This window comes from Erpetoichthys calabaricus, chromosome 3, assembly GCF_900747795.2.
Source record: "Erpetoichthys calabaricus chromosome 3, fErpCal1.3, whole genome shotgun sequence".
Taxonomy (NCBI): Eukaryota; Metazoa; Chordata; class Cladistia; order Polypteriformes; family Polypteridae; genus Erpetoichthys; species Erpetoichthys calabaricus.
In genome coordinates this window covers 236,461,371-236,474,896 of record NC_041396.2, presented here as the reverse complement: position 1 = coordinate 236,474,896, position 13,526 = coordinate 236,461,371, and the positions used below count along the sequence as shown (strand labels likewise).

The following is a 13,526-nucleotide window of genomic DNA, read 5'->3' as shown; positions in this document are numbered from 1 at the left end:
GCTAAGGAGAAGAATTATACTACTGATGATGCAAGCTAATCCTGTTTATAGTAACTCATCTGGCAATTCATCCTTCCCTAAACGAAGTCAGCCTGCTGCTGTGTATGTTCTCCTGTATTTTTTTTCAGCTTTTCTGGTGATCTTGACTGTGTGTGGAAACCTTCTGGTCATAATCTCAATTTCACATTTCAGACAGCTTCACACACCAACCAACATACTCATTCTATCCTTGGCTGTTGCAGATCTTTTATTAGGTATATTTGGAATTCCATTTGCTATGATTAAAATTATTGAAAACTGTTGGTATTTTGGTGAAATCGTTTGCTTAGTGTACAATTTAATAGCATATTTTCTAACTTCTGTTTCTATTAGCAATTTGGTCTTTATAGCTGTCGATCGCTATATTGCTCTTTGTGATCCATTGCGGTACACTTCCATAATAACTGTGTATTTTGTTAGTTTCTTTATTGCACTTGGCTGGGCTTTCTCATTAGCTTACACTATAATAATCATTAGTATGAGTGGGGTTGACAGTAGTGAGGGACAGGATGGTTGTCCACATGACTGTTTTGTTATTCTCAGTGAGACCTGTATCATGGTTGATCTTATAATCACATTTATATTGCCTTTCTCTGCAATGATAATTCTGTATTTTAAAGTATTTACTGTGGCAAAAAAGCATGCAAATTTAATAAATTCTACCGTACAGAACTGCAAAGGAGGGAATAATAATATTTCAAAAACGTCTGAAAGAAAAGCTGCAAAAAAATTAGGGATTGTAATAGGAATCTTTTTGCTTTGTTGGATACCTTACTACCTCTGTGGTATAACTGATTCATACTTACATGTTACTGCTCCACCTTTAGCAAAAAACATTTTTATTTCACTAGCTTACATCAATTCCTCTATTAATCCAATTATTTATGCTTTGATTTATCCCTGGTTTCAAAAATCAGTCAGTCTAATAATAACACTAAAGATCTTGTCTCCTGAATCCTCTTTAACCAGTTTGTTTAAAGTTAGTTAGTTAGTAAATCCTGCTTATTGCTCTTGTTACATTTCTGGTGGTAAAATAATAAACCTGATATTGTAAATGACAAACCATGACTAAACAAATCAGCTCAGAGAGTTAAACATTAATGAATTAATTTTTTTAATAATCCTTTAAGCTAAAATATCCTAAATATGGCCCTGAGATGGACTGGTGCCTCATCTATGGGTGGTTCAGAGATTTAGAATATTATGGCATTGTATACTAAACCTTTACATTTTTAATCTCTTAAAAGTTAAATAATATTGTATCACTATAAAATAATATTAAACATTTTGCTAAATAATATGTTAAAAGCATAAGTAAATTGTTCACGTGTAATATATTAGCTATATTTAGTAAACTGAAATTTTAAAACAAGAAGTTGCCTTCAGCACTTTGTTTAAAAAATAAGACATAAACAAAGTAGGTAATATTATAAATTGTGTTGAAGGTGACCTTTGTGCAAAAATGCTGACATGTTCCTAAAATAAGCTTTAAAAAATGACTATCATGTCACCTGCTGCTTAGAGATACAGTGCCTATAAAATGTATTCAACACGTTGGAGTTTTTCACATGTTATTGTTGTGCTACATTGAACTACATTGGGTTTAAATTGTCTTTTTTGACTTTGATCAACAGAAAAATTACTCTTTAATGTGAAAGTGGAAGTGTATCTCTTTAAAGTGGTCTAAATTTATTACAAATATAAAATAAACAAAATTGGTCATATAAGTATCCAAATCCTTTAATATGACACACCTAAATCCTCAGTGGTATAGCGAATTGACTTTAGAAGTCACAGAGTCAGTTAAACAGAACTGACTTGTCTGTAGTTGAGTTTCCTATTGACTATAGTATAAATGCACCTGTAGCTAGAGAGGCCAGCTTGTGGTGAATCAACAGCATGGCTTAACATACACAATGAGGACAAAGCAACATACCAAGTAACTCCATGAAAAAATGATAGATAAAGTACAAGTCAGGTAATGGATACAGGAAAATCCAAGTCACTGAATATCTCTTGGAGAATAGTTAAATCATTAAGACATGGAAGGAGTATGGCACAGTTGTAAATCTGACTACAGCAGACCATTCACCAAATCTGAATGATAATACTAGAAGATTAGTGAGTAAGGCCACCAAGAGACCCATGACAACTTTAGAGTTACAAGCTACTGTGGATCAGATTGTAGAGATTGATTGGAGTTGCCTGGGTGCTTCACGTGTCACATGTTTATGGGATAGGGGCAAAGAGAAAGTCACTTTTAAAAAATTGCACATGACAATCTGTGTAGAACTGGCCAGAATGCATTTGGAGAATGTGAAGTCAGCTGGTAGAAGGTTCTATGGTTTGATGAAAACAACAATGAGCTTTTTGGCCATCAGAATAAATTCCATGTTTGATGTAAATCAAACACTGTATATTATCAAAAACATATCACCATGAAGAATTGCATTGGAAGCATCATGTCCTGGAAGACTTTTGACTGTAGAGGGTAAAATGAATAGGGTAAAATGCAGGAAAATAGACCATATGTTTTGGGAATGTACCAAATTAACATTATTTTGGACACAAATCTTTAAATATTTATCAGACAGCCTTGGTGTCACAATGACTCCTAACCAATTAACAGATATATTTGATGTATTCCTAGAAGGACCTAAAGTGAAGAGGAACAAATAGATTTTAATAACCTATGCTACACTACTATTATATAGGCTTATCTTCTTTAAATGGAAGAACCCCAATCCATCTTTTATAACTCAGTGGGACTTAATTAAAATTAATATGAGTAAGCATTTATTTAAGAAGGAAAACGATTTTCTTTCTGCTTTTGGCTCTCCTCTCTTTCTTTTTCTTTTGGGTGGGGGTTGAATTCCATTTTGTTAGGTTTTGTTTTTTCTCTGTTTCCTTTTTTATTTTTCTGGTGTTGTTTCTAGATTGATTTCGAAGTAATTTGTTGTATAAGTTCTCCAAATTGTATCTGTTTGATTGTATATGCTACTATCTTGAAATAAAAAAAAAAATAAAACTAAAGTGACAACTTATTAACAGGTTTCTGCCATTTGATTACAGAAAGCAGACTCTTTTCTGGTTAGTTGGTTGAAACCTACTTTCATTCAGTGCTGCTGGGATATTTACTGGCTTTTTGTGACCCTAAACTTGGTGCATTTAATTTATCCCTCAGCATATGCATACCTATAATTTTTGTTCAGTTCATTTTACTTGATTACAAGCTACGTATGTGCTTAATTTCTACATCACTAGCTGTCACTGTATAGCCAGAGCACATGCACAATATTACTGACCAAGCAGGCAACAGCTCTGCAAAAAAAAGGCAATACTTCTGCAAACTAACACAAGAATTAATATTATTATTTTTGGAGTCGTGAAAATAACCTTCCATAGTAATGTAGTAATGCATATTTTTCAAATAACAGATATTTTTATTTCAATAAAAAAGTATTGCATTAACTGTTATTTTTAATGTGTTGTCCCCAACACTGAAGCTATATTTTTAATTTTTAAAAATGTGCATGTAATAGTGATTTAAAGGATGTTCATGTAGTACCACCCAGTCTTTTTAAGTCAGCAATCAAGCTGCATCAACTACAATGCCTTTATCAAAGAATAACACAAAGAAACACACAATGAACCTTGATAAATGTAAAGATAATTGTAATTTTTTTTAAAAAGCACAGTCACATCACTCTAATTACAGTACAGACACTATAGATACAGTACATTAAAGCACAAAATGTCAGGCAAACAAAACACAGAAAATAACATTCAATGGAGACAGAATATAGCATAAAGTTACAACATAAAGACAAATATTATTTATGGTTCATTTAATCATGCAAGATTAGCTTACACATCTTTTGGATGTGGTTAGCTCTGCTGCCTCATTTTTCCAGATTCCTGGATTTTAAACTTCACTCTCACGTACGTATACAGAAGAAGCCAGTTTAAAGTTACCAGTCTGGTTATGTCTTTGAATAGTGTAGTAAACAGTAGAAATCTTATTGACAAAATATGCAAATTCTATAGAGAAGGTGCCTGTGCAAGTGTGGATTAGAACCCTGAAATCTGGAAAAATGAGGCAGCAGAGCTAAACACATCAAAAGATGTGCAAGTTAGATTGATTAGTGGCTCTAAATTGGTTCAGGATGAGTGTGAATGCCAGAGTTGGGTACTGTCCTTCATACAGTGTTATACAGACATTCAAATTCTGCAAATCACATTAGCCCACGCTAACATGAATGTATTTGAAAATGTGTTTTTCATTTTGAAAGCGTTCCTTCCACTCTAGTATTTTCAGATCATTTTTTAAAACTATTTCAACTACAGTGAAATGTCAAGAACTCAAATTAAATTAAAATGTTGACAGAACATTAAAGGAAAAAAAACCAGACTCTGCAGTGGGCTGGCATCCTGCCTGGGGTTTGTTTCCTGCCTTGCACCCATTGTTGGCTGGGACTGGCTCCAGCAGACCCCCTTGACCCTGTAGTTCGGATATAGTGGGTTGGATAATGGATGGATGGATGAAAAAACAGACTGCTTTGTCTGGACAAAAAAGGTTACGAACAAGTATACTGTCTTCCCCATCTCCCAGCTAATCCTTATTCAAGCAGGAGACTGAGAGATAACTATGATTAAAAGCACTTTTTATAAAGAGAAAGAGATCACAAATTGGGTTGATTGGTGATTCAAATGAGTTCAGGCTGAGCACAACTGAGGACATGCATGTGTCATAACTGGTTTGTACCAAGGACTTTAAGTCAGACCTGACAGCAAGCCACTTAAGACTGACAGTCACCTGTTAGCATAATCCCATATTTATTTTAAAGGTATTTATGTGAGAAATAATGGAATGCTGAGTGGTGCCTTCAGCACTGACCCAATGATTTCAGCTCATTTTATGCTTTAAAGGACTGCTAGCTTAAAGCCACTCAAAGATGGAAAAAAATGCAACTTTGTAGAGTTGACATTTTTATACACACTCCTGCTATTAATAATAAATGTCAGCTCATTCTTTTGGTGATTCATCCCTGATGTATCTTTTACATCATGGCTGATGTAACTTATCCAGTGCCATTGCATAGCCCTCTCTTAGCCACAGCAACCTCTTCTAACTCCTAGCAATGGTGCAAAAACTCAGCAAAATGGCAGTGTTAAGGGCATATAAGCAGGGATTGGGGGCACTGTGTCGTCAGATGTCATCAGCAGGGATATTGCATGCTGCACTGGCAGATGGCACAACTGAGATATTAAGTACTGTGCTGTCATTCAGGGTGTTTGACGCTACAATGCTGGTCTGTGAATTCAATTCCCCTTTGTGATGGTAAGGGGCAGACCAGTCGCAGTGCATTACCACTGCCCGGTGTCCTACCTTTATCCGTGCATTACCTTACAACCAAGCTAGGATAGTACACGGGCCATACCAGCTGCTGGGCAGTTTATTGCAGAGACTCCTTTTTCATTGGGGGTTGTTGTAAAGCCATACCAGGGGCCTCATGTATAAACGGTGCATACGCACAAAAATGTTGCGTACTCCTGTTTCCACACTCAAATCGCGATGTATAAAACCTAAACTTGGCATAAAGCCACGCACATTTTCACGCTAGCTCAAACCCTAGCGTACGCAAGTTCTCTGCTCGGTTTTGCAAACTGGCGGCACCCAGCGTCAAAGCAGTGCTTTTGTCCCAGTGTGGTTTCCCTTTCTTTTTTAGATCCACATCCCTTTATCATATACACTGAAATTAACCACATATTGTTTATTAGTTTAAGACATCTGATTGTAGTTAACCCATTACAATATAATGGTCCATGGAATGGCCAAACTATTCCAAATACTATAGCTGCTTTAGCATTGTTCTTCTCAATGCACCAGAATATTTATCCCACTGCATCTGAGTGTGGAATCACAGCTCTACAGCAGCTGACCAGAAAGAGAATTATCGGTATACAGCATCAAGGACACGCTGCCTCAGCCATGGGCACTGTCTATTGAACTGCTCCCATATGGAAAACACTTCAGAGCCTTTCCTGTAAGAACCTCGCGGTTCAGAAAAGGGCTGTTTATATTAATTTGTATATTCAAAGAGGCATAATTCTGGGAGGAGTTGGGGAGTGGCAGCAGGTGCGTGCACGTGCATTACTTTTCACGCTGACCGGGATTTATGGAGCGGAAGAACATGGAAGTTGTCGTTCGCACAGATTCATGCATCTGGATTTTTTTGTGCATACGCACGTTTCCGCTTTTGTCTGTACACCATGTTTTAGTGTGAATTCTAGGCACGCCATTATGCATGAGGCCCCAGGTCACCAGTGGGTAGTGGGTTCCCTTGACATTGACTGTCATATGCCCTTTTCTGTCAATCATTAGCATCTTTCTGATGGTTCTGAATCAGCAAATAAGTGATCCCCAAACTATTCTGCAAGTCCTGCATGCACTGAGGCCCTGGAGTATTGTTGATATCGGGCTCAGGGGATGTATCAAAGACCAGTGTTACGGGTGTTCACAGATCCTGTCCAATCATCAAAATGGCAGGGGTAAACCCAGTGTACTCCTGAATAGCACAATAATAAGCCCACAACACGACAAAAAGAGGTTAGTCTCAATCTCTGTGATGCTCTGCTATTAAAACAGAGAGTTGAGTGACCAGGGTTTGATTAAATCTTTCAACACACCCATTGATCTCAGGATATAGTGGAGTAGTATGAGTCTTGTGGATATGGAGAAGCTGAAATACCTCCTTCATTATTTCAGAGTCAAAGTTTCGACCCTGGTCACTGTGCAGATCCTCAGGTGCACCAAAACAGCAGAATATCTCCTCCATAAGCCTTTTAGAAAGGTGGATCACATATGCCTTGGGCCACTTTGTAAAAGAATCCATAGCCACAAGGTCTGTGTCTCTGTCTCTGATAGGGAAAGGCCCAAGAAAGTCCACAGCCACTCGCTCCATTGGGGCTCCTGCTTGTAGAGGCTGGAGAGGTGCATGCAATTGGGGGGTTTGACCTTTGCAGTCATCACAACAGTGGAAGAACACTTCAACTAACTGTGTGAAGCCTGCTCAGTGCATCTGTTGTCTCAGCCACTGCAGTGTCTTACAAATGCCAAAGTGTCCCACACCTGGTGGTCTGTGTATCCTCTGAAGGGCTTGGTAAAGTAAGCACCAGTTCACCAGCATTTTTTGAATGTGGCGTCCTGTAACAGGAGTTTCCCATCTTCGATAAAGCAGTCCTTTCCAGAGCTCAAAACTGTCCCATTAAGAGCAGTATGCCTTCACTGTGGACCCTTACTGTGGGGTATTACTTCAGCCCACGGCAGGGTTGTCCCTCTGCTATCCATCCCCAAACTGCAGCCAATTCCGTGTCTTTCTCCTGTGCCTTCTGAAATCCAGTTGTGATGATGCTATGCAGTGTGGTCAGCTCTTTCAGTGTCTCTTAAATTGCATGGCATTGAATGATGGTAGCCTATTTTTGATCGGCTCTGGCACAGTGGCTGTATTTTTCTGGGATGCAAGGTCTTTGTGCGAGGGCATCATCATTGGAGTGTCAGCTTCCAGCTCGGTGCTTGATGACAAAATCATACTACTGCAGTGCCTCTATCCACCTTGCCACCTGACCATCTGGCTGTTTGAAATTCAGAAACCAGGTGAGCGAGGTGTAGTCGGTCCATAATGTGATCTGGTGCTCATAAAGTTATGGACAGAAGTTCCACAGACTGGAGACCCCTGCCAGGAGTTCCCGCCGTGTTACACAATAATTTTGCTCTGGTTGGTTCAGGCAGTGGCTATAGTGGCCAATCACCCTCTCCATCTCTCCTTCCATCTGAGAGAGGACTGCTCCGATGCTCTGAATGCTGGAGTCTGTGTCCAGGACAAGTGATGCATTTGGGTCTAAAACAGGTACAGGGATAAGTGTCTCTTTCAGTTGATAGAATGCAGTTTCCCATTCTGGTGTCAACTGGTACTCACTGTTCTAGTTGGTCAGTGTGTGAAGTGGTTCTGCTATGTCTGCAAATCCTCTTACGAACTACTAGTAACAAGATACCAAACCAAGGAAACTGGGGAGCTCCTGCACATTTTTGGGTCATGACCAAATTGTATACACTGGATACCCTGCTGAAATATATTTTTAAAAAAATCAATTATGTTAACTCCTCTATTATTAGCAACATTTATAGAAGCCAGAGACAATAAAATTCTAACTCAAACCTTTCACCAAGCATTAATTACCATCTTTCATAAGAAAAATAAGGACTTATTACAATGTGCATCATATAGACCAATCTCACTTCTAATAACAATGTTAAGATACTCTCCAAAGTTCTAATTAGAAGGATTGAGAAAGTACTTCCTTCAGTAATATCACAAGGCCATTTATTAAAGGCAGTACATAGCTTCCAATCTTCAACTCCTGTTTTAAGTAATATATTCACCCATAACATCTGACGCCAAGGAGATTTTATTATCTTTGGATGCAGAAAAAGCATTTGATATAGTGTAATGGAACTACCTATTCACCACATTGCACAAATTTGGGATTGGCCGAAACATGTAAATGGATCAAACAACTATATACCAGTTCAGAAGCTTCAGTTCATATTAACAATATTATTTCAGACTACTTCAAACTAGAATGTGGTACTAGACAAGTATCCCCATATCACCACTGCTCTTTGCAATTGCCAATGAGCTATTGGCTATTCAGTTTTGAAATACATCTGAGATAAAGGAGATTATCAGAGAAGGACTTGAACAGAAAATATCACTATATGCAGATTATATGGTACTGAATATATATTCTATGCCAGAACTCCTAACAGCATTAGCTGAATTTCAAAAGACATGGACTCAAAATAAGTTTGAATAAACTTGTGCTTTTTCCAGTTAACTCTCTAGCACACAATATTAGACTGGATACCTTCCCTTTTATCTTAGCAGATCAGTTAAAATAACTAGGGGTAAATGTCACAAATAAATATAAAGCTCTTTTTCAACAAAATGCTGCTGTCTGCATGAAAAAACTTTAACAAGACGTGCACAGATAGTCTACCCTCCATCCCACTTTAGCAGTTAGAATCAACACTGTCATGACAAATATCCTTCCCAAGATTCTTATTCTATTTCAAAAGAATCCCCTATACTTTAACAAATCATTTTAAAAAAAAATTGGATTCAATCATTGTTATGTTCTGTAATTTGGCCACTAGGTGGAGATAGTGAAGAGGGATAGGGGAGAGTGTTAAGAAAACAAAAAGTTCGGAGGACTAATTATATCCTATTGTTGGGTTAAAAATTTAACTTTTTGGCACTGAGTCTCTTCATTTTATCCTCTGACAACTTAGCAATCATAACCTTATTTATTTGGAATTCAAAGCATCCATGCATCCAAAGGTCAACCCTACAATGCCCTAAAACAGTCGGTGGCATGACACTACCTAACTTTCAGTTTTATTACTGGCTATAAATACTGCGGTGGGTTGGCGCCCTGTCCGGGATTGGTTACTGCCCTGTGTGCTGTGCTGACTGGGATTGGCTCCATCAGGCCCCCTCGGGTTGGAGAATGACTGACTGACTGGCTATAAATATACAAATACAAATATACAAGCTATAAAAACTTGGACATTGACAGAAACTGATGAATGCACACAAGCTTGGTCCTCAATAGAAATAAAATTTTGCAGTACTTCTTTATATTTCTTGCTTTGTACCCCTGTAAACAAAAGTTATCGTCAATATACTAACAACCCAATTGTCCTTCATTCACTCATAATATGGAACCAATGTTGGAAGCATTTCAGGATACAGGAGCTTTTATCTCTTGCACCTCTACACGATAACCATCTTTTTCCTCCCTCTTAAACGTTCACAGTTTTAAATGTTTGGCAAAATCACAGGGTTAAATCATTTAGGGAACTGCATGTAGATAATGTCTATGCATCCTACAAACAATCACACTTCAAATTTAACTCCCCAACAACACAATTTTTCCACTACTTTCAAATTAGAAACTTTGCTAAATGGAATCTGCCTAATTTTCCTCACCTCCCACCTATTTCTATTCCAGAAAAAAATATTGATCAGTCACAAAGACTCAGACATCATTTCTATAATATATAAAAACATTTTAAAGTCCCTTCTTTTCAATGATCCGAGACTGCAGTGGGAAAAAGATCTCTTACTTAACATTCTAGAAAAGGAGTGTAGAGAAAAGCCAAGCAAAATGACACCTTTTATTGGCTAACTAAAAAGATTACAATATGCAAGCTTTCGAGGCAACTCAGGCCCCTTCTTCAGGCAAGATTGTGGAAGGCAGCCATGCACAGAATTCATCCTACCTCCATATGCACAAAGCATAGAATTATTCAATATAAAATCTTTTATTGAGTACATCTATCTTATTTTAAATTGCCCAAAATGTTTTCAGGGCAAGATCCAACCTACAAATGTTGCAATCCAGCTCCAGCCTTACTGGGCCACATGTTTTGGGCATGTATGAAATTAACTTCATTTTGGATCAAAATCTTTAAATGCCTTTCAGACAGCTTTCATGTCATAATCACACCTAATCCATTAACAGATGTGTGTGGTGTACTCTCAGATAGGCTTAAAGTGGAGAAGGACAAACAAACTGAATTTGCCTTTAAATCAGAACTAGCACAAAAACTTATCTTGTTTAACTGGAAGAATTCTAACACACCACTTTTAAGTCAGTGGGTAACTGATGTTATATAGTATTTGAAATTGGAAAAAAGTTTGCTAACTAAGAAGAAATGGAATGTTAAATAACATTGTTTTGGGAACATGAACACACAGGACTAAAGTGTCTAACTCAATTTGTATAGCTAAAATATAGCTTAAACTGACAACTGTTGGTTTCAGTTCAGCCACATAAGTAATATTATGGCTTCTAGGGCCAAAGTAATATAGAAAATAGCCAAGCAAAGCAATAATTAGGAACAACAGAAAGAGATCATCTTATGTAAAACATGGCTGCAAGTCTGCAGTGTGTGAATTGGAATTGGAAAGCACACATACATTTATCTTTACATTTATTTTTGCACATAGATTAAAGCTTACAGATGAGATGAAAATACAGTATATGGAAATTAAGAGAATTGACATTACCAAATTGTCCCTGGTGTGTGTGAATATTGTGTGTGTATTATGATGGAAAATTAGAACAAAATTGCACAAGAAAATAAAGTTCAGGGTTGTTACAAACAATGAAATTATTGAGGGAAGCTTGCTGTTTATTTTGCACAACATCTACAGGAGTTGTGCCCCATTGGCTCATAATACGGAAACTACACAGGTTGCAAAGCTTGTGAAATATGTGTATTCACACAATTTTTGACATACATGTCATACAATATATACAAAATGAAAAAAATTAAACTTCCCCCAATGCTGACAAATTTTTGTTGCCTGCTTCAGGAAAATGCTTTCATGCTGATAATTTACAACATTTTCCAGAAGCCTAATTTGTAAATCACTATTGCCTTGCTGTTAAAGAGGAGGGAGTGGCTACCATAACACCTAATTCTATAAATTCATTACTGACATTCTCAGAACAACAACATTAGACAGAACTGTGTTTATGGGAAACGTGAAAGATACTGAATTCAATGGAGTACAATTGAAAGGACCTTAGGAGAAGAATTATACTACTGATGATGCAAGCTAATCCTGTTTATAGTAACTCATCTGGCAATTCATCCTTCCCTAAACGAAGTCAGCCTGCTGCTGTGTATGTTCTCCTGTATTTTTTTTCAGCTTTTCTAGTGATCTTGACTGTGTGTGGAAACCTTCTGGTCATAATCTCAATTTCACATTTCAGACAGCTTCACACACCAACCAACATACTCATTCTATCCTTGGCTGTTGCTGATCTTTTATTAGGTATTTTTGGAATTCCATTTGCTATGATTAAAATTATTGAAAACTGTTGGTATTTTGGTGAAATTCTTTGCTTAGTGTACAAATTAGTAGCATTTTTTCTAACTTCTGTTTCTATTAGCAATCTGGTCTTTATAGCTGTCGATCGCTATATTGCTCTTTGTGATCCATTGCGGTACACGTCCATAATAACTGTATATTTTGTTAGTATCTTTATTGCACTTGGCTGGGCTTTCTCATTAGTTTACAATGTAATAATCATTAGTATGAACAGAATTGACAGCAGTGAGGGACAGGATGGTTGTCAACATGACTGTTTTGTTATTCTCAGTGAGACCTTTATCATGGTTGATCTAATAATCACATTTATATTGCCTTTCTCTGTAATGATAATTCTGTATTTTAAAATATTTACTGTGGCAAAGAAGCATGCACAATTAATCAGTTCTGCTGTACAAAATTGCAAAGGTGGCAAGAATAAGATTTCAAAAACGTCTGAAAGAAAAGCTGCAAAAAAATTAGGGATTGTAATAGGAATCTTTTTGCTTTGTTGGGTACCTTACTACCTCTGTGGTATAATTGATTCATACTTACATGTTACTGCTCCACCTTTAGCAAAAAACATTTTTATTTCACTAGCTTACATCAATTCCTCTATTAATCCAATCATTTATGCTTTGGTTTATCCCTGGTTTCAAAAATCAGTCAGACTCATTATAACACTAAAGATCTTGTCTCCTGAGTCCTCTTTAACCAGTTTGTTTAATGATAGCCAGTAAATCTGCCTATTGCTCTTAATGCCTTTCTGATGGTAAAATAATAAACCTGAGAGGGTAAATGATAGAAAATGATTTTAAAAACTGCACAGAGAGTTAAATATTAACATATAAATAAATGGTGAATTTAATATTTTTTTAAATTCTTTAAGCAAAACTATCCTAAATATGTCCTGCGATGAACTGATGCCATCTTCTTGGCTGGTTCAGAGTTTTAGAATATTATGGTATCTTATCCTAAATGTTTACATTTTTAATATGTTAAAAGTCAAATAATATTGTATCACTGAAAAATACTATTACAAAAATTGCAAAATAAAATGTTTAAAGCATCAGTAAATTGTTCACTTTTATATGTGTACTGTATTTAGTAAACTGAAATTTTAAAAGTAGAAGTTTCCTTCTGCACTTTGTTTAAAAATTAAGACATAAACAAAGCAGGTAATATTATAAAATATGTTGAAGGTGAACTTTGTAGAAAAAAATGTTAATACGTTCCTAAAATAAGCTTAAAAAATGGGTGATGAGGAGTGATGACTAACCTCTGACCTGCAGCTTAGAGATATAGTGCTTATAGAAAGTATTCAACACCTTGGAATTTTTCATATTTTATGTAACACTGAACCACAGTGGATTTAATTTGGCTTGTTTGACATTGATCTACCGAAAAAAAGACTCTTTAATGTGAAAGTGAAAATGTATCTATGTGAAGTGATCTAAATTCATTACAAATATAAAATAAACAAAATTGGTCACATAAGTATCCAAATCTTTTAATGTGACACACCTAAATTCTCAGTGGGCA

At 36.5% G+C, this 13,526-nt stretch overlaps 1 protein-coding gene across 1 annotated transcript; it reads left to right on the top strand.

Annotated features, from left to right (window-relative positions):
* On the top strand, nt 1-12,887 carry LOC127526954 (trace amine-associated receptor 13c-like). Its single transcript, XM_051924198.1, has 2 exons — nt 1-254; nt 11,949-12,887. Exons 1-2 carry the CDS (start codon nt 26-28, stop codon nt 12,722-12,724), a joined length of 1,005 nt encoding a protein of 334 aa, XP_051780158.1. The 5' UTR covers nt 1-25; the 3' UTR covers nt 12,725-12,887.
* The last annotated feature ends 639 nt before the right edge of the window (nt 12,888-13,526 follow it).

What these genes read in the sequence shown, in the direction of transcription:
- LOC127526954 (XM_051924198.1), top strand. Translation starts at nt 26, where the DNA reads ATGATGCAAGCTAATCCTGTTTATAGTAACTCATCTGGCAATTCATCC. An exon ending in TGTTGCAGATCTTTTATTAG is followed by an intron (nt 255 to 11,948) that starts GTATATTTGGAA and finishes ATCTTTTATTAG; the next exon opens with GTATTTTTGGAATTCCATTT.